Consider the following 20,040-nt stretch of genomic DNA (forward strand, 5'->3'; position numbering starts at 1 on the left):
TGGAAAAATCACCCTTGGCTTAGTCCTCAGAGGAATGCAGGGGCATCACAGTTTAATTAGGTCTTAGCAAGAGAGCAAACATTGTGAGAGGAACAACAGCAGTGGGACTGCACCATTCTCATCTGCCTTGATGGCCTCTGTGCAGAGAGAATCAGGAATTTTCTGTGATATAGCTCTGAGACCAATTGCAGTAGAAGGTACAGCAGGAAGAGGAAGACACAGTATGAGAACAGGAAACTCTTAGAAATTCTCTAAATCAAAACTATCAGAATTATCAAAATTATCAGTATTCATTCATTCATTCAGCAAAATTTATCAAGTATCTACTGTCATGGCAGTGAAGTGGAAAAAAGTGAGTGTTAGTTGCTTAGTTGTGTCCAACTCTTTGCAACCCCATAGACTGTGGCCCACAAGGCTCCTCTTGTCTATGGGATTTTCCAGGCAAGAATACTGGAGTGGGTTGCCATTCCCTTCTCCAGGGGATCCTCCAGATCCAGGGACCAAATCCTTGTCTCCTGGACGGAGACAGGTTCTGTATCATTGCAGAGGGACTCTTTACTGCTGAAACCACCAGGGAAGCATGGCATGTCATAGTCAACCATAGGGAGGGGTTCGAAGAATAATCCCTGCCCTCAAGGTATCCACAGCCTGAGATAAGTCAGAAAGAACTATAATATGATTTATAAAGGGAAGCACAATGGTTATTCAACTTCTTAAAGCTCTTTGTAAAATCAGTGGTGTGAAAACAATCAAGTAACCTTTCTGAACACACGGGCAATATCATGTATCCTAAATAAGCAGTCCACTGTTTCTTGGACTAGAAAGAGTTATAGCCACCAAGGCAGGAAGCTCTAGAGAATTTCAAGAGAAATAATGCAAACTTCCTTAACTCATCATTCATTCACTCCTTTGTTCATTCAACAAACACCTGTTAAAAGCAGCTTCTATGTGCCTGACCCTGTTCTAGAAAATGAGAAACAAAAACTTAAAAACACGATGCCTGCCCTCAGGAAGTTTCAAGTATAATTGAAGTCCCTCTAGATGATAATGCTAAGTCAAGAACAGCTAGTTCTAATTCCCAAGTTTGTAACTTAACTTCTTGTCTGGTATTAGATCCAGAAAAGACAGTTCTTACTGGCAGGTTGACCTAGTTTGCCCACGTTTACATGTTTCTATTTAAACTATTCTATTGTTAATGTATTTTTGAACTCAGAATGTGAAAATAAAAGAGTTAAAAAGAGTCATAAGAATTATGTACAAGTTTACAGAATGAGCATATTCTAGCTGTGGGGGGTGGTGTGTGTGGACAATTAATTACCATATTTTACATAGACATATTCTTATTTAATCTCTGATTTTCCTTGTTATGAGGAAAGATATGAATATGGATATGAACAATTCTAGCTACAAGTGATGAATAAATGCAAAATTTTAGTATAATCCCGACTTTTTGTATCATATTGTATGGCATGTATCATATTGTAAGACCTGCTAACTACATTTACATTAATATCTCCAGATATGTAACTATCTGCTCCTCAGAGCCCTTTCACCATCCACTTCAGTCTAATTTCTAATTAGACTAGATGGACTAATTTCAGTCTCAACTGCTTCTGCTATTTTGCTATAGTGAATCTTACATCTTCCATTTATCTCTGCTCTTTGCTTTTGCCTACCTATATACTACAATACGGGCTTCCCTGTTGGCTCAGTGGTAAAGAATGTGCTTGCAATCTAGGAGACCTAGATTCAATCCCTGGGTCGAGACGATCCCCTGGAGGAGGGCACAGCAACCCACTCCAGTATTCATGTCTGGAAAATCCCAAATCCCATGGACAGAAGAGCCTGGCAGTCTACAGTCCATAGGGTCCAAAGAGTCAGACACAACTAAAGTAACTGAGCACGTACTGCAATGTACTTCCAAATATGAAATACTTAAATCACTATTTATAACCAAAGCCAGAGCCTGGGAGTTGTTTAATTTGTCCATGCACTATAATAGAAATGTCTTCTCATTGTAAAAGTTTCAAATAATATGCATAAGACAAATGGCCTCCTTTACCGTCTTCTCTATTTCTATATTCCTAAGATGAGCTCCAAAAAATTGATGCTTTTGAACTGTGGTGTTGGAGAAGACTCTTGAGAGTCCCTTGAACTGCAAGGAGATCCATCCAGTCCATCCTAAAGGAGATCAGTCCTGGGTGTTCATTGGAAGGACTGATGTTGAAGCTGAAGCTCCAATACTTTGGCCACCTCATGCGAAGAGTTGATTCATTGGAAAAGACCCTGATGCTGGGAGGGATTGGAGGCAGGAGGAGAAGGGGATGACAGAGGATGAGATGGCTAGATGGCGTCACTTACTTGATGGACATGAGTTTGGGTAAACTCCAGGAGTTGGTGATGGACAGAGAGGTCTGGCATGCTGCAATTCATGGGGTTGCATGAACTGAACTGAACTGAAGATAAAATCACCAATACCATTGAGTGTAAATAATTTCAGACTCTTTCCTATCTTTTTACACAAACATTTATAGAGACACAATACAGAGTTTTAATTCTTTTAATTAATTTTTGCACAAATAAGTATGTCTATTCACACATACCCCAATGTTCATTGCAGCACCATTTACAATAGCCAAAACATGGAGGCAGGCTAGATGTCCATCAACAGCTGAGTGGATAAAGAAGATGTGGTACACATATGCAATGGAATACTACCCATCCATTAAAAGGAAAAAAAATAGAGTTAGTTGAAGTGATGTAGATGAACCTAGAGCCTGTCACACAGAAAGAAGTAAGTCAGAAATACAAAACAAACATCATATCTATGGAATGTAGAAAAATGGTACTGATGATCCTATTTTCAGGGCAGGAATAGAAGTGCAGATGTAGAGAACAGAATTATGGATGTTGGGAGGCGGTGGGAAAGTGGGATGAATTGAAAGAGTAGCCTTGAATAGCATTGACACATATACACTACTGTGTGTAAAATAGACTGCTAGTGGGAACCTGCTGTAAAGCGGAGGGAGTTCTGCTCAGTGCTCTGTGATGATCTAGAGGGGTGGGATGGAGACGTGCAAGGGAGGCTCAAGAGGAAGAGGATATATGTACGTGTATAGCTGACTCATCATGTTATACAGCAGAAACTATTAATAAAGCTATTAATAAATAACATTCTTAGATGGGTGACAAGTGCATGGGTTCATGATACTATACTGTTTACTTTGCATGTTTGAAATATTCCATGATAAATGTGTTCCCCTCAAAAATACTAGAGGAAAAACTTATTATGCCTACATTTTTGTGAACATGTGTGAAAATTATTCTAGGGTGGATATGGAGGAATGGAAATGCTGGGTTGAAGAGTATGTGCATTTTAAAGTATAACAGGTAGTACCAGATCACAATGTCCAAAATGAGCATTACTAATTTATATACCCACTAATAGTGTAAAAGAGTAGCCATTTCCCCACACATTTTATACTCTGAATCATTTAAGATTTTGCCAGTATGTTGAACAAAAAATGTTTTGATTTGCATCTCCCTGAGCCCTGGTGAGATTAAACAATTTTCCCTGTGTTAGTTGACCATTTATATTCCTCTCCTATGAAGAGTGATTTCAAACCTTTCACTTGTTTTTCTACGGAATTGCAAGAATCTGTGTTTTTTATAAAATCTGTCCAGATGAAGCTGACATTCAATCATATTTGGCTGCCAAGGCTTTATGGAACATCATTTTTGGCTCCATCTCATAGAGTCGGAGCTGTCCCTGCTCACATTCTCTTTCTGAGCAGCAAAACAGAACACCTAAGTCAATGAAACCAACAACTCCACCCCATATACCCTACTCAGCATCACAAAAAACCCTGGACTTGCTATCGAATTTCTCTAGACCAGTATGCCCCTTGGATCTCAATGTTTTCTTCCATCTCTTTTCTCTGTCCACCGAGATGCCCAATTTATCTTCCTGCCTTTCCTTCACCATCACCCTACAATCCTCCATTCACTCTACCACCTTCTAGGTGGAAAAGAAGAGATTTGGAAGAAAGTGTTCCTCAGAAAAGTATGTTCGTTCCTTAAAAGCAGCAGGTCCCTTCATGGTCTTCCTGAAAACACTGCCGCCTTTTTCTACCACTGCACTGCGGGGGACAAATGGGTCCTGCTTAATATGCAGAAGACGCAGCTCACAACCAATCCTCTGCTGCCTCAGCAGAAAAGCCCTTTTCAGAATTTTAAAATCCTTTAATCCTTTCCCACTCAATACAGCGGGGTTGCCCAGATATTCAAAAGTATTCATTAGTGTATTCTTATAGCTAAGATTGGATTCAAAACTTCAATTTTTGTCCTTTTCAAGCCCCTCCAATTACAGCATCTCATTTGCTACTATTGTTCACTGAAATCCTTTCTCTTCCTGTCTACCTAGCCCAAAAAATAATAAAAAACATAGCTCTACTGAGAACTTGAGCTTGTCCCATAGTAAGCAAAAGGCCACTACATGAGATTCTTCATTGGTTTTTCACTCTACTCTTGTGTACATTTAGTTCTAGAAATAGCCACCGAGAACCTTCTCTGCATAAATTATAAAGACACAATAGCAGAACAAAGATAATTAAAACTTGTTACTTGTCTTCTAGAAAATAGAATCTAATGGAGAGATTAAAAATAACTCTAAAACAAGTCAGACTCTGTCATAATAGAAGTATGAAATGACAGGAGAATAGAGTGGATTGAAGGGGTGCTTATTGGATCAGAGAGACTCACAGAGCCTGGGAACTATTAATACAAAGTCCCTGAGGACTATAGCTGAATGAGAGCTGGCTTTGGAACATGGTGACCACCAGTGAAGTGAAGTGAAAGTTGTTTGGTTGTGTCTGACTCTTTGCAACCCTATGGACATCCGTGGAATTCTCTAGGCCAGAATACTGGAGTGCGTAGCCTTTCCCTTCTCCAGGGGATCACCAGAGGGAGGACTTTATCACTGCGTCATTTCTCATTTCTTGATTTTTCTCCTGTAATGAAATTACTTTGCTTATTTTCTGTTTTAGATTCTCAAACTTTTGGAATCAGAGGGGTTTTCTGAATTCATTTTACTCAACCCCTTCAGTTTATAAATAGGAAAATGGTCTTCCCTAGTGGTGGCTCAGACGGTAAAGAACCTGCCATATGGGAGACTTGGTATCGATCCCTGGGTTGGGAAGATTCCCTGGAGAAGGGTATGGTAACCCATTCCAGTATTATTGTCTGGAGAATTCCATGGACAGAGGAGCCTGACCGGCTGCAGTCCATGGGGCCACAAGGAGTCCGACACAACTGAATGATTAAGCACAAGCCCAAGTCACATAGCTAGATTACACTGAAGATGAGAATTCAGTCTAGATACTCCTCTTCTAGGGCTCATTGCTGCTGCTGCTGCTGCTGCTGCTAAGTTGCTTCAGGCGTGTCCAACTCTGTGCGACCCCATAGACGGCAGCCCACCAGGCTCCCCCGTCCCTGGGATTCTCCAGGCAAGAACACTGGAGTGGGTTGCCATTTCCTTCTCCAATGCATGAAAGTGGAAAGTGAAAATTGAAACTGAAGTCACTCAGTCGTGTCCGACTCTTAGCGACCCCATGGACTGCAGCGTACCAGGCTCCTCCATCCGTGGGATTTTCCAGGCAAGAATACTAGAGTGGGTTGCCATTGCCTTCTCCCCAGGGCTTCTTGCTCCTCTCCAAAATCTTTCTTTATTATTTTAATTTTTCTGCTTTTTTGTCTCTTGAAATACCTGATATCTCCTATGGGGGGAACTCAAAGGCATGTTTCAAAGATAATTGCATCCAGTAGCTAAATGTGTATGTGTGTATCATATTGTCAAATCAGATGCATGCAGATCTAAAACATCATCCACTATCAAGCTTTCTGAATAATTTCAGGGGTATAATCAATCAACAGGAACAGGCAAAGCAGGGAGAAGTGTGAGATACAGAGAGAAGCTCCCTGGTCCTTTCTTCCCATGTAAGACATAAGCTCTCTGTAATGAAACATTTCCATTTTACAGACATATAGCTGAATGATTTTTGTAACATTTTTCAGGAAGCCATGCTCCTTAACTTCATAGATTTACCATAGACAATCCTTAAGTAGGGATATCCTAACAAGCACATTCTATAAACAAGGATGTTCCTCCTAGCAAATAACCATGTATCTTCCAGGAGTTTCAGTTATTGTTGTGTTTACAATACTGAGTTATTCATCAATACTTTCTTTCTTTGTCTGAGAGTATCTTGACCTCTTCATCCCCAGTAATGGGAGAGGAACGGATGAGGGCCAGCTATATTAACTCCGTCCTGCCCAATATTTAAATATTCAATAAAAAGTAAATAGGTCTCATATGTGTACATCTTCCATAACACTACTAGATTCTCCATAGTGACAAAAAAAAAGAAAAAAAAACTTGTAGTTTTTCCATGTTTAACTATGATCAGAGGTGGCCCGGTGTGGGTGCAGGGGTGGAGGTAGGAAATGGAAGTGTTACAAGTTTTTTTCTGAGCATCTTTAATCATAGCCTGTAAAAATGCTATTTCACATTGGTTTCTTGGGACTGAAGAAGAAATAGAGACCTCAGGCAAGCAGTCATTTCCCAAGGCCTTTTATTTTATTCTGCCTTGATTTTTACAAAAATGTACTCATAAGAATATCCTTCGACCAAGAATACTGTTAGAGTTTTATATTTTGCCTTCAAAGCTTCTACTCACAAGTAGGTACTTACAGTAAACTAAGCACCAATTGCTTTTATATTCACCTCTGACTTCCACTGCTGCACCTTACAATCTTTCCTCTGTACAACTATCAATATGATTAAAAAAGAATCAGACATTGTCACTCCCTTGAGGAAAGTGCTCTGATGGTTTTATACTGCACTTGGAATACGTCAAACTCCTTATGATGCCTATGAGGCCCTTCAAAATATGGCCCCTGCATACCTCTCCAATCTCAATTCTAATACCTTCACCATCTTCCTGTAACTTTGACAAGTAATGTTTATATATCCATTATGACCTTTGCCCCAGCTGTGCCCACTGCGTAGAATGTTCTGCCATCAACTATTCAAAGGACTGGCTGCTTCTTTTCATTCAAGTAGTAGATCAAATGTTTACCTAGAAGGGAGACTTTCCATGTGCATGCAATGGAATAAAACTCTTTCTGCCCACAACTGTCAATCTCTATCACTTTAATTTGCTTCATGGCATTTGTAACCACTTGATAGTACCTTGATTATTTATTCATTCAGTCTACAATCTTATTTCTCTGGTATTTCTACAGTAATGAGAATAAAGCTTTGCACAAAAAGGGACATTCAAGATATGATATTGAATGAATGAATGAGTGGGCCCTCCTTTTCCTTCAGGTATAACTTCAGGTAATTTAACCTTACACCTCTTATTTGCTGTCCATAGAAGAACTGGTCTAAATAGCATAGCCTACTATATTCCTGGAAAATCTAAAACATTCTTTGCTCTAATATCGTGACTCAGCTCCTCCAATTTGTCTTTATTGTTATTGTTTTAGGTTAGGTCAGCATCATTTTCTTGACTCTTTATAAAAATCTTCTCACTTTTATATCTGCCACTCTCCTTGAATTAATTTTCAATCCTGCTGTCAGAATTTTTCCAAACTATAGGCCTGAATGTGCCTCTCCATGAATAAAATCTTTTTTTTAAGTCTTTATTGAATTTGTTACAATATTGCTTCTGATTTATGTTTTGGTTTTTTGCCTTAAGGCATGTGGGATCTTAGCTCCCCAGTCAGGGATCAAACCTGCACCCTCTCCACTGGAAGGCAAAGTCTTAACTGCTGGACCACCAGGGAAGTTTCTGAATAAAATCTTTTAATCTCTCTCTCAATTCAGCTGGAAATAGTCTCACTTCCCCTTCTCCTCATTTATTCTGCATTCTAACTGTACACACATACATGAAACACAATTTTCCCAACATTTCATGCCTTTATCTTTCCTTTGGACATGCTGTTGTTTAGTCTATCTGCAATGTCCCTCTGTCTATGGTTTATACCTGATGAATTATTTGTCCTTCAAGTTTCAGCTCAGATAAATATCTTTCTTTGAAATTCCCTATGCCCTTCTGTTAATCCTTAGTATATCAGAATGTGACTAGGTCTGGAGATTAATCCTTTGAAGAGGTGATTAAGTTAAAATGAGATTTAAAAAGCTGGCTTAAAACTCAACATTCAAAAAACTAAGATCGTGGCATCTGGTCCCATCACTTCATGGCAAATAGATGGGGAAACAATGGAAACGGTGGGCTCCAAAATCACTGCAAATGGTGACTGTGATCATGAAGTTAAAAGATGCTTGTTCTTTGAAAGAAGAGCTATGACAAACCTAGGCAGCATATTAAAAAGCAGAGACATCACTTTGCTGACAAAGATCCGTATAGTTGAAGCTATAGCTTTCCCAGTAGTCATGTACAGATGTGAGAGTCGGATCCTAAAGAAGGCTGAGCGCCGAAGAATTGCTGCCTTTGAACTGCGGTGTTGGAGAAGACTCTTTGGGAGTCCCTTGGACTGCAAAGAGATCAAACCAGTCAATCCAAAAGGAAATCAGTCCTGAATATTCATTGGAAGGACTGATTCTGAAGTTGAAGCTCTAATACTTTGGCCATCTGATGCGATGAGCTGACTCATTGGAAAAGACCCTGATGCTGGGAAAGATTGAAGGCAGGAGGAAAGGGGGATGACAAAGGAAGAGATGGTTGGATGACATCACTGACTCAGTGGACGTGAGTTTGAACAGGCTCTGGGAGATAGTGAAGGACAGGGAAGCCTGGCATGCTGCAGCCCATGAGGTTGCCAAGAGTTGGACATGACTGAGCAACTGAACAACAACAAAAAGGGCCCTAATCCAAGCACACTTATGAAAAGAGGAGATTAAGTAAGACACATGCAGAGACACCAGGGAGAAAAGACCATGTGAGGAGGACACAGTGAGAATGATCCATCTGCTCACCAAGGAGAGAGGCCTCAGGAGATAAGAAGCCCACTGACACCTTGATCTTGAACTTCCAGCCTCCAAAACAGTGACAAATTAAATTACTGTTGTTTAAGACACCCAGACTGTGACGTTTTGTTATGGAAGCCTTAGCAAACTAACATATCCCCCCAAATTAGACACTCCTTTCTCAAGTTTCCTTAGAGCCTTTTACACAGCTCCATGCTGGCCTTACCACCTAATATGGTCCTGGTTTTGCATGCTCATCCCATTACTGTTTCTGAAAAACTGGGTTTCTATTAAACAGAACAAAACATGATCTGAATGACTATTTCTGAAAATGAGATTGAAGAAGAGGATTACTCTTTGGGGAATCAAGTGAAAGGTTCATGGATTGCAGACCAGTTTGAACCCAAGGGTAACCTACAGAAATGCTAAACATCAGAAACTACAGTACTTGAAACTTTCTCTTGACACAAAAGCTTAATAGAGTACTATTCCTCCTGTGAGTAGAAACAAAGGAGGATTGAGGAAGTAAAAACAGAGCAGCAACTTATATGTACTTGGATTCATGTCAAACTGGGTCAGGCTGAATTGGATGATGAAACAATATGCATAAACCTAGCAGTCTCCCAGTGGTTTTTACCCTGAAGTGTGTGTGTGAGTGAGTATGTGAGTATATGAGCGTGGTGTGTATGTGTGTGTGTATTGCATGTTAGCTTAGTAAAAGTGGTGAATATTTCAACACTGTAGTCAGGCTATTCAGATTTAATCCCCAGCTCTACCTTTTATTAGCTTAAAATGTCTTAGCCTCAATGTCCTCATCTGTAACATGGGAATGATGGTGATTATACAATCTATTACATAGAGTTGTTGTGAAGGTTAAATGACATCTTTAATGTAAAGGACAGGGACTTCGCTGGTGGTCCAGTAGTTAAGATTCTGTGCTTCCACTCTAGGGGTATGATTTCGATCCCTGGTTTGGGGAAATTCCACATGCCATGCAGTGCCGCAAAAGAAAAAGGGTTGCATCTCATGTGAAGGATGAGTCTAGTAAGCGTTTAATAAATGTTAGTTGTTGCTACGATAAAATACCTGAACTCTATTCAGTTGAGTATATATAGTGTGAAGTATATGGTTAGAAGAGAAACCCCTGCATGCTACAGTAAGTGGTAGAAAGAATTTGGCAGCACACAGATGCCAGGTGATGTTATGCTGTGGATTGACCTGAGTCTACTTCCTCAAGAGTATGCTTTTATAGACCATAATTTTAAAGTCTCTTTCACTGGGTTTATTACCACTTATGACTCAGACAAAAATGCAGTCTATTTATTGAAATTTTTGCTTGATAATAGCACAAGTCCGGACAAGAAATATATCCTCATATATGAATTTCCATTTATTAGTGTTTTCTCGAGCATGATTCTAAGGATACAACCAGTTTGGGGATAATCTATGGGATCCTCCCCATAACCTATATTCAGATTTGGAAAGAGACCCACTTGGCACATTACAGTGATTATAAAGGTACAGCTTTCCTGGAAAAAATCTCAGTGGGTAAGGTAACAACGACATTTGTGCCAAACAGGCAAATGCATAGGAGTCTAACTCTTTCAAGCTTTTAAACAGAACTCTGAAGAATGTACAACACTTATTTCCCTTCTTGAATAAGACTGTCCCACTTTCAAGTCTCCAAGCTAAATGCACAGTGGATGGTTGCCCAGGTGACAGCCCGTAAACTAAGCAGTCTCTGCAGCTAACTGAAGAGTTTGTACACACAGAACCAGCTGTAATTATCTTTTTATTTTACAAGTACTTGGAGCTGTGAAACATTGGAAAATAATCAAAGAAAAAAATCTATATTTATGCTGCTTCTAAATGGATCCCTTGTTGAAGTGTGGGTTGACAGCTGTTCCAGGAATCAGTGCCTGGATGAATTAGGATGATGTTGACTGCTGTTTGTCTTGGTGTCTCAACTGTGTACCAACTTCCTCAGCAAAACATAGAACAGGTAAGCCGAATCTCCACTTTTCACCACATTTTATGTTCCAACTTTTTTTTCTCCCCAGAGATGTCCCAGTGGAGGAACATTAGGTAAACTGATAGAGGAAACTGTCTCCTAATCTCAAATAATTATATCCTCAGAGTTCTTGGAATAAGCTATTTTTGACTTTTCGAGTATTGAGATAATCCCTTCTAATACTTTACAAAAATGACTCTAGACCATAGGCTAACTGCATAAGGACAAAAAGTATACAAAAATACTTGTATTCATTGAATTATACCCAGGAACAACCTTTTATTTTAGTTTAATCACCTGTACATCTGTTAATTTTATTTGGTATAAACCTTCTTGAACTACTCAGTATTATATGTGTCCTCAGTCGTATTTTCTCAACATGAAAAGGGATTCCCATTATTTTAAGTCTTAATTACATAAGATTCCAAATCAAATGTATATTATAATAAAAAGATTTTGTTTTACAAGTAGGTTAACCATGCATATAATTAAAAAAAAAAAAAAAACTGGGCTTCAACAGATGCTAAGCCAGAAATCCCTGTGGAATGAAATGTTATTGCTTAAAAATATCATCAGTCCTAACAATCCTAAAAGAAAAATTGAGAAAAGCTTTTTTATGAAAAAATTTAAGCTGTGACTGTACAGAGTGAAGATCAGAAGAGGAAATGGAACTCACTAATAAAAAGCCAAGTGGGTCTGTCCACGATAATTGAAAGAGCACTGCTATATGCTGATTCAATCATCATCTTCCTTCAGTCACAACTGAGAGTGAGATGGTAGATGGTCAAACTAAGACCACACTGCCCAGTATTATAGTGATTTGACTTGATAACTCTCAGATTGCAGTTGGCTTAAATCTTAATTTTATTTTTTATTTATGAGATAGATACTACTTTTGAAATACTCTCGCTTAAAGGTTATATTAAAGAGCTTAACTACAGTCCCATAACATACATTGTCATTTCATTGCTAGATGTGATAACCTGGGGGAAAAATACCTTTGAGGTTTTATTTCCACATTATGAGTTAGCTGGGGATATAAATATGTATTTCTTATCTAGTTGTTATTTGAATATCCAATTTCCAGCTTTATTGAAGGACAGGTTTTAATTAACTTTTGTTTTTGAACGCATTTCTTTTAACTGAAATGATACTGCAAATATTGTTTCAGTAGTAAGTATATAAATGCAACTTGCAAAGCAGTTTGCTGGGACAGACATACATATGGGTTTCAAATTTTTCTGTGGCCTGATTTTGAGAGTATCACTTGCTTGTCAGCTTTGTTTTAAAGTTCCAAGTACCCTGCTTATTCAATGTTAATGATTAGGATAATGATGCTTAAGTGACGGCAATCAACCAAATGCCTGCTTTATTTAGAAGAGCTGAAAGGAAACTGACAGGCACTGCTGGTGGGAGTGGAAATTGGCACAGCCACTGTGGAGAACAATCCAGTAGTATTAGTGAAATTAAATATACTCAAACCATTCACCTCAGAGGAACACAGGTGCAGTGCATGATAAGGCCTGAACAGGCTACTTATCACAGTGTTGCTCGTGGAGTGGGAAGTGGGAGGCCACTTAGATGTCCATCACCAAGGGAAGAGACACTGAATATGATCCTTACTATTCAGCCCTTAGAAACAACCAACCAGAGGTACACATAAGTATAAGGCTAAAGCTTAAGAACAACATGTCAAGTTAAAAAATAAGTAACAAGATCTTTAGTACATTATCATTTATGAAATTTAAAATATGCCCACACACATAACAGCACCGTTGGCCTTACAAAGATACATACATATCTGAGGATACCGCTTGGGCACATTAGACTGGGCTCCTGCGAGGCAGGTCGGGGGGCAGAATGGAGCAGAGATGAAGGTGGAAAAACATGAAACGAGAGAAGTCAGACATGGCCCAATACTGCTAATTAGGAATATGATTAACCCACATCCCTTTAAGGTCCAGCAAGGAAATGAAAATAGGCCTATTTTACAAATGTCCCTTTATTATGCTAGTTGTGTTAAATGTTTTGGGCACTCCTGCTCTTATCTCTCCAGCATGAGATCCCTTTTTATTAATGCCTATGTCTAGTTTTTCTCATCTGTAAAATACAGGTAACAGTACTACTGTTCTGATGGTGGTGTTTGAAATGTAAAAGTAAAATATATGCAAAGCATTTAGAAGAGAATATGGCATGTGGATCTTCCCTGTAGCTCATATGGTAAAGAACCTGCCTGCAATGCAGGAGACCCGAGTTCGATCCCTGGGTTGGTAAGATCCTCTGGAGAAGGGAATGGCAATCCACTCCAGTATTTTTGCCTGGATAATCCCATGGACAGAGGAGCCTGGTGGGCTACAGTTCGTGGGGTCTCAAAGAGCCGGACACAACTGAGCGACTAACACTACTACTACTATAGCATGTGGTAAGCATTCAATCAATGTTGGAGATTATTGCTGATATTATATTATCGTTAGTATGTAACATCACTTTGAGAAAAAGTAGAGGAAAACTTGAGAAACTGCTTCTCTATTTCCATTTATTATTTATTAGAAACTTGGAGGAAAAGCTAGTATTTATCCTAAGAACTTTAAATCAAAAGGAATAAGTGGTAATGATAAATGTCAACTAGAAAGTAAAGTGAATTGCAAAGAAAATTGTGGATTGGATTCAAATTACTAGGTCAGTATTTCCAAAAGTTGCCTAATATTAGGAATCACCTGAAAGCTTGAGCAAAAAAGGTATGTACTAGAGACAGAAAAAAGATAAGTGGTTGCCAGGGATTAGGAAGGAGGGGAGCTTGAATAGGTGAGACAAAAAATGGTGAAACTACTGTATACTATAATGGTAGATGCGTGTCATTGTATATTTGTCCAAACTCCTAGAATGTGCCACACCAAGATTGAACCCTAATGTAAATTCTGGACTCTGGATAATAATGATACATCAATGCAGGTTCATCAAGTATAACAAAGGTGCTACTCTGGTGCTGAATGTTCATGGTGGGGAGGTGTGTGTGTGTGTGGTGAGTGGTGGAGGGTCAAGAAGACATATGGGGAACTCACTGTGGTTTCCACTTAATTTTGTTGTGAGCTTGAACTACTGTAAAATATAAAGTCTATTTTAAAATAAACTATTAAATTTTTTTAATTAAAAAAATGAAGAGAGTCCCCCACTTCATTCCAGACCTACCCAGGCAAAAGGAACCTAGGAACCTATTTATAACCAGTGGACAGCCTAATTCTTATATTCAAGCTAGTTTAGGAAACTGCACTAAGCTAAGGTCACATTTTTTTTTTTTAATCGAAGGAGACAAGACACTCTTCTACATGCTGTGCTGTCTCTGTTGCTGACCTCAGCACTTACCATTCTGTAAAAGCAAATGCCTGCCTCTCCCAACATCAGGTCTTCCCTGATTGCCCAATAATATCCTCTTGGACTCATGTTTCATTTTCTATGGCCAGTAAGTCACATTCCTGTTAAGTTTTACTTTCAAAATTTTGTTTCTTCCTTTCCATTCTTTGTCATAGGAATCTTACTAAAGTTACCATGTTCCTATACCACTACTGTGTGTAGAATAGCTAGCTAACAGGAAGTTGTTTGGGTAGCACAGTGGTAAAGAATCTGCTTGCTAATGAAGGAGATGCAAGAGACCTGGGTTCGATCCCTGGGTCCTGAAGATCCCCAGAAGGAGGAAATGGCAACCCACTCCACTATTCTTGCCTGGAAAATTCCATGCACAGAGGAGTCTGATGGGTTATAGTCCATAGGGTGGCAAAGAGTCAGACATGACTGAGCACAGTAGCAGCAGTAGGAAGCTGCTCACAGGGAGCTCAGCTTAGTACTTTGTAATGACCTAGATGGTGGGATGGGGGCTGGGAGGGAGGCTTAAGAGGGAAAGGATATATATATACATATATATATATATATATATAGCCGATTCACTTTGTTGTATAGCAGAGACAAACACAACATTGTAAAGCAATTATAATTCCATTTTTTTTTTAAAGGACCATGTTCCTAAAAGGCACTACCCAAAATATTCCATGGGCTTCCCAACCTGTTGAGAAGTAAAAGAGTAAATTCCTACAGGACCATTTTCTCCTCATTGTTCCTAGGTATAGACTTTTGTTCATACTCTTTTCCTGGTCAAAACTACTCTTTCTCCTTTATTCTGGTTTTCCAGTTATTATTAATACCTTTCTTTTCACATCATATTCCAGCCCACATGGCCATTCCATTTCTCCATTATTTGTTGTTTGACACTTTTAAATTTTTTATCTGAACTATTTTATGCTATGTTCTATTGTGCAGGTCAGTAAAAGTTCTTGAAGGACGTATAGTATCCTCTTAAATAATGGATAAATTTCTCAAATTGAATTATTTCTGGGGTGAAGTACACAAACTTTTTGAGAAAGAAAGAAGGCTTCAGTAGTCTGGCCCATGAATACTGAAGGCAGTTAAATATTTAGGACATTGAAGACCAATTCTAGACATTTCCTTATTTATTTTTCTTAGCTTTTCACTATAAAGTTGTGCTATGAAATGCCTTTTGTTCTTTTTCTTTGTGCCAAATATCAGTGCATTGTAAGTAAATTGCCCACTCAATGAAATAGCCTGTGCTTACAGACAGTGACAATGGTATCAGAATTTGAAGCTGGAAAATAGAATCTGAAAAAAAGATTTTGTGCTATTTCCAACAGTAAGACACTCCACCAGGAGGTCGTTGGTGACTTCAGAAATGGCAATTTAAGAGATATTTCAATGATTTGGAAAACCGAGATAGGATATGTAAAATTAGGACTTTCCTGGAAAATCTAGAATGGTATTAACCATATTCTTTTATGACTCACACTGTGCTAGAATTATGGAGGACACACAAACCCAAGACATGTAGATCAGATCAGATCAGATCAGTCACTCAGTCGTGTCCGACTCTTTGTGACCCCATGAATTGCAGCACGCCAGGCCTCCCTGTCCATCACCAACTCCAGGAGTTCACACAGACTCACATCCATCGAGTCAGTGATGCCATCCAGCCATCTCATCTTCTGTCATCCCCTTCTCCTCCTGCCCCCAATCCCTCCCAGCATCAGAGTCTTTTCCAATGAATTTACTCTTCGCATGAGGTGGCCAAAGTACTGGAGTTTCAGCTTCAGCATCATTCTTTCCCTGCTATTGAAGAGTTGGCAGTATTACTGGGAAGACAGGGGCTCTAATAAAGAAAGTAATTACAGGAGTTTTAATAAACAACACTAAAGAAAATAAAATTCTACAATAATTCTCACCAATCGGATGTGCCAATGCTTTGTATATAGTGTTTCAGATCCTCACCAACCATTTGAAGGGGATTATCATTTCCATATTGGAAGATGAGAAAGGAAGTTCAGAAAAGTTGAGTGAGATGCCCAAAGTCACAATGTGGAGGTGGGATTTGAATCCAGGTTCTTTCACACCCCAAAGCCTGTACTCTTTCCATTCTGGTGTTGACCCATCCTTTCTTCTTCTGTACCACAGCAGATCTGCAAAGTGACAGTGAAAGTATTATTGTTCCTAATTTAAAATATGTATGCAAAATTTTTTTAAATGTATGCAAAGAACCAAGACTGACAGTTTTCCTCTTTTTCAAAATTGCCTTTAAATCTGTTATAATATTTCACACATCGTGTCTGACTCTTAGTGACCCCACGGACTGCAGCCTACCAGGCTCCTGCGTCCATGAGATTTTTCAGGCAAGAGTACTGGAGTGGGGTGCCATTGCCTTCTCCAAAAAAAAGGAACAGGTGACACTAAAGGTAGAATATGTTACATTTAAACCACCCACTACTTTGTTGGATCTCATTTAATTAGTTTCTTTCCTCTTGCAGGCAATTACATGGAACTACCATGATGAATAAAAATAAACTGATTCATGAATTTCTGGAAGTAGTTTCAAGAGGTGATGTGGAACTCATCTGTGACCATATTGCTAAAGTCCATTCCATCCTTGGAAACCTTGACTTTCAGCATCCAAAGACTGGGAATACACCTCTCATTACTGCAGCAGAAGAAAATCTAACAGAGGTAATATGTGGTGTCCAGGGGCCCTTGGATGGTCTTCTAAGTGAAGGATTCCCAGAATGAAATGGTTAGGAATAGCATAGTCACCTACCTCCAAAAAGGAATATTTGAGAGCACAAAGCAGGGGTGGGGGGTAGCAGCTGGAGAGAATACTGAGAAACCCTAAATGATCCAGACACCACCATCTTTATTCATTTCTTCACTCAGTCAACAGATACTCCCAAAATACCCAAGGCAATATACCAGACTTCATGATTCATACCATGGTGGGTGAACCAAATACAGGCGTCACCCTTGAAGAGCAGCTTATGGTCTAGTGGGACCACATAACGGAGTCTGAATTTTTCCCTCCTTCCCCACAACCCACACCCAGCCCCATCAGTACTTGGAAATTTGTCCCCTGGTCCAAACAGGTGCGCAAAATCCTGAAAGTAGGGGAAGAGGAGTAAATAAATAATGAGACTTAAAGGGGCAGAAAATTGTCCTCTTTGTTGTTGTTATATATCCAGCTTAGCAGGCCTGACACATCTAAGTAATGGATAAATTAATGAATAAATAATCCATTTGTGTCTTATTGATCATTTACAAAATTGTGTATGGGAACTTAAAAGATTCTTTTAAAGAATGCAAGGATTTCCCTGCCAGTCCAGTGGTTTAGGCCTCTGCATTCCCAACACAAGGGGCATAGATTCAATCCCTGGTTGGGGAACTAAGATCCCGCATGCCGTACAGCGAGGCCTAGAAAAAAAAAAAGAATGCAAGTAAAAGTGACAGCAATATGGGCACTTGGAATTGGGGAGGGGCATCAAGGAGGAGACTTCAAGGGGAAGCGAAGAAATGAGTGAAAATTCAAGACAAATTTCACCCAACTGCATACCTCAGTGCCTCTACAAGTTCTTGGGGGGCTAAATGCAAATGAACTGTTAACTCTGGTTGGCCATCTTTGCTTCCACAATTACCCCCTTTCTTGACTTTATTCCTAGCTGTTTCTATCTTGACTCCTTTCTATTAACACTTTTATAACAAAGTATAACATATAGCATATATGCTTTTTTGAAAATAATATTTATTTATTTATTTTTGGCTGTGCTGGGTCTTTGTTGCTGGCTTTTCTCTAGTTGCAGTGCAGGGGTTTCTCACAGTGGTTTTTCTTGTTCTGGAGCATGGACTCTAGGGTGTGCAGGCTTCAGTAGTTGGAATATGAGGACTCAGCATATATGCTTTTTTTTAAAAAAAGGAAAACCATAACAGTAGCACCATTGTATCTACCATCCAAAACAAAAAATTAAATCATTGCAGTGCCTCAAAAGCCCTCTAAATGCTCATCATGAATTGTGCCCCCACACTTCATAATCTTGAATTTGGGGTATACACAGATATTACACTAATTCCTCATATATTTAGAGGGGTGCTTCCCAGGTGGTGCTAGTGGTAAAGAACCCATCTGCCAATGCAGAAGACATAAATGACAAGAGTTCCATCCCTGGGTAGGGAAGATCCCCTGGAGGAGGGCATCACAACTCACTGTAGTATTCTTGCCTAAAGAATCCCCATGGACAGAGTAGCCTGGTGGGCTACAGTCCACAGCGTCACACGACTGAAGTGACTTAGCAGGCACGCATGCATACATCTAGAGATAGAAGCCTTAAAAATCACTGTACATTGAATGGCTCAAAGGACCAATCATGTTATATTTCCCTCTTCATTGTGAATCTTGCCCAAACCTCATTAGCTGAATTCAGATGACTCAGTTCCCCCAAGGGACTGGGCAGGATGCTAACTTGGGAATCTGAATCCAAGTGAGCCATGAAAGTTTGAGTCTCTCACCTCCCCAAAGTCACCAAAATTTTCATGTGGGTGACTGCAAACTTCAATCCTCTTAAGATAGGGCAACTGAGGATGAGGTATAGGTGGAGGGAAGGATTCGGAACATGGTAAGAGAGAGTGGCTTTAGGCCAATAAAAAAGATGCATATACTTTTAGTTTCCAGAAACATGCTGCTCAGCCAAATGAACTCCCAGTGTTTTTTGTTCATACAAAGCCTTAGATCAGGTAGCAAGGTCATTATTATTGACACCATCTATTTGGAGATCCAACCAGTCCATTCTGAAGGAGATCAGCCATGGGATTTCTTTGGAAGGAATGATGCTAAAGCTGAAACTCCAGTACTTTGGCCACCTCATGCGAAGAGTTGACTCACTGGAAAAGACTCTAATGCTGGGAGGGATTGGGGGCAGGAGGAGAAGGGGACACCAGAGGATGAGATGGCTGGATGGCATCACTGACTCGATAGATGTGAGTCTGAGTGAACTCCGGGAGTTGGTGATGGACGGGGAGGCCTGGCGTGCTGCGATTCATGGGGTCGCAAAGAGTCGGACACGACTGAGCGACTGATCTGATCTGATCTGATCTGATTTCCCCTTCAGAGATCCCTTGTCTTCAAGGCCACAGCCATATTGCTTTGACTGGATCTGGGGTTTGTAGCCTTTGGTTGACTCAGGCTTAACTTTTACAGCAGGACCTTTTTTTTAAAAAAAAGGATTCTACCTTGATCTGAATAATTTGCTGACCCATTGTGATAATAGCATTTTGTAAATTTTCACCCAGTTTAACATAAAGGCCAGAGGAGTTTTCTGGGGCAGCAGGACTAATCACAAAGAATTTGTCTAGATTTCTTTGTATCTGTTTCTCTTTCTTTAGTGGGTGACTATCAGCATTGTAACCCATTGCAGGCCAGGAAGAACCTGAACTAGTGTTAATTCCTCATTTGTGGTTTACCATAAACATTTGTCTGTCTCAAATCCCCTCAAAAGGGCTAGAGCTCCCTTTAAGTAGCTAAAACCCACTGGAAAAAATTCTGAGACTGTTTACCTGTCTTGTTCATGGCTGGAGTCTCAGCACCAAAGTCAGGTCTTGACACACATGAGTCCCTTAATCCGTAACTGTTGAATAAATTAACCCATTACCATCTTAAATAGAG

At 39.6% G+C, this 20,040-nt stretch overlaps 1 protein-coding gene across 2 annotated transcripts in view; it reads left to right on the forward strand.

Annotated features, from left to right (window-relative positions):
- The first annotated feature begins 10,589 nt into the window (after positions 1-10,589).
- Positions 10,590-20,040, forward strand: part of MAP3K19 (mitogen-activated protein kinase kinase kinase 19) — a 60,992-nt gene continuing 51,541 nt past the window's right edge. The window contains exons 1-2 of one of the 2 annotated variants that reach the window (XM_015475801.3): positions 10,590-10,994; positions 16,868-17,063. In XM_015475801.3, the coding sequence (XP_015331287.1) occupies positions 16,887-17,063 (177 nt within the window). In that variant the 5' untranslated portion in view covers positions 10,590-10,994; positions 16,868-16,886. The remainder of the gene's footprint in view (positions 10,995-16,867; positions 17,064-20,040) is intronic. The other variant, NM_001205597.2, reaches the window with a different exon arrangement.

Source organism: Bos taurus, chromosome 2 (genome assembly GCF_002263795.3).
Source record: "Bos taurus isolate L1 Dominette 01449 registration number 42190680 breed Hereford chromosome 2, ARS-UCD2.0, whole genome shotgun sequence".
NCBI classification, from domain to species: domain Eukaryota; kingdom Metazoa; phylum Chordata; class Mammalia; order Artiodactyla; family Bovidae; genus Bos; species Bos taurus.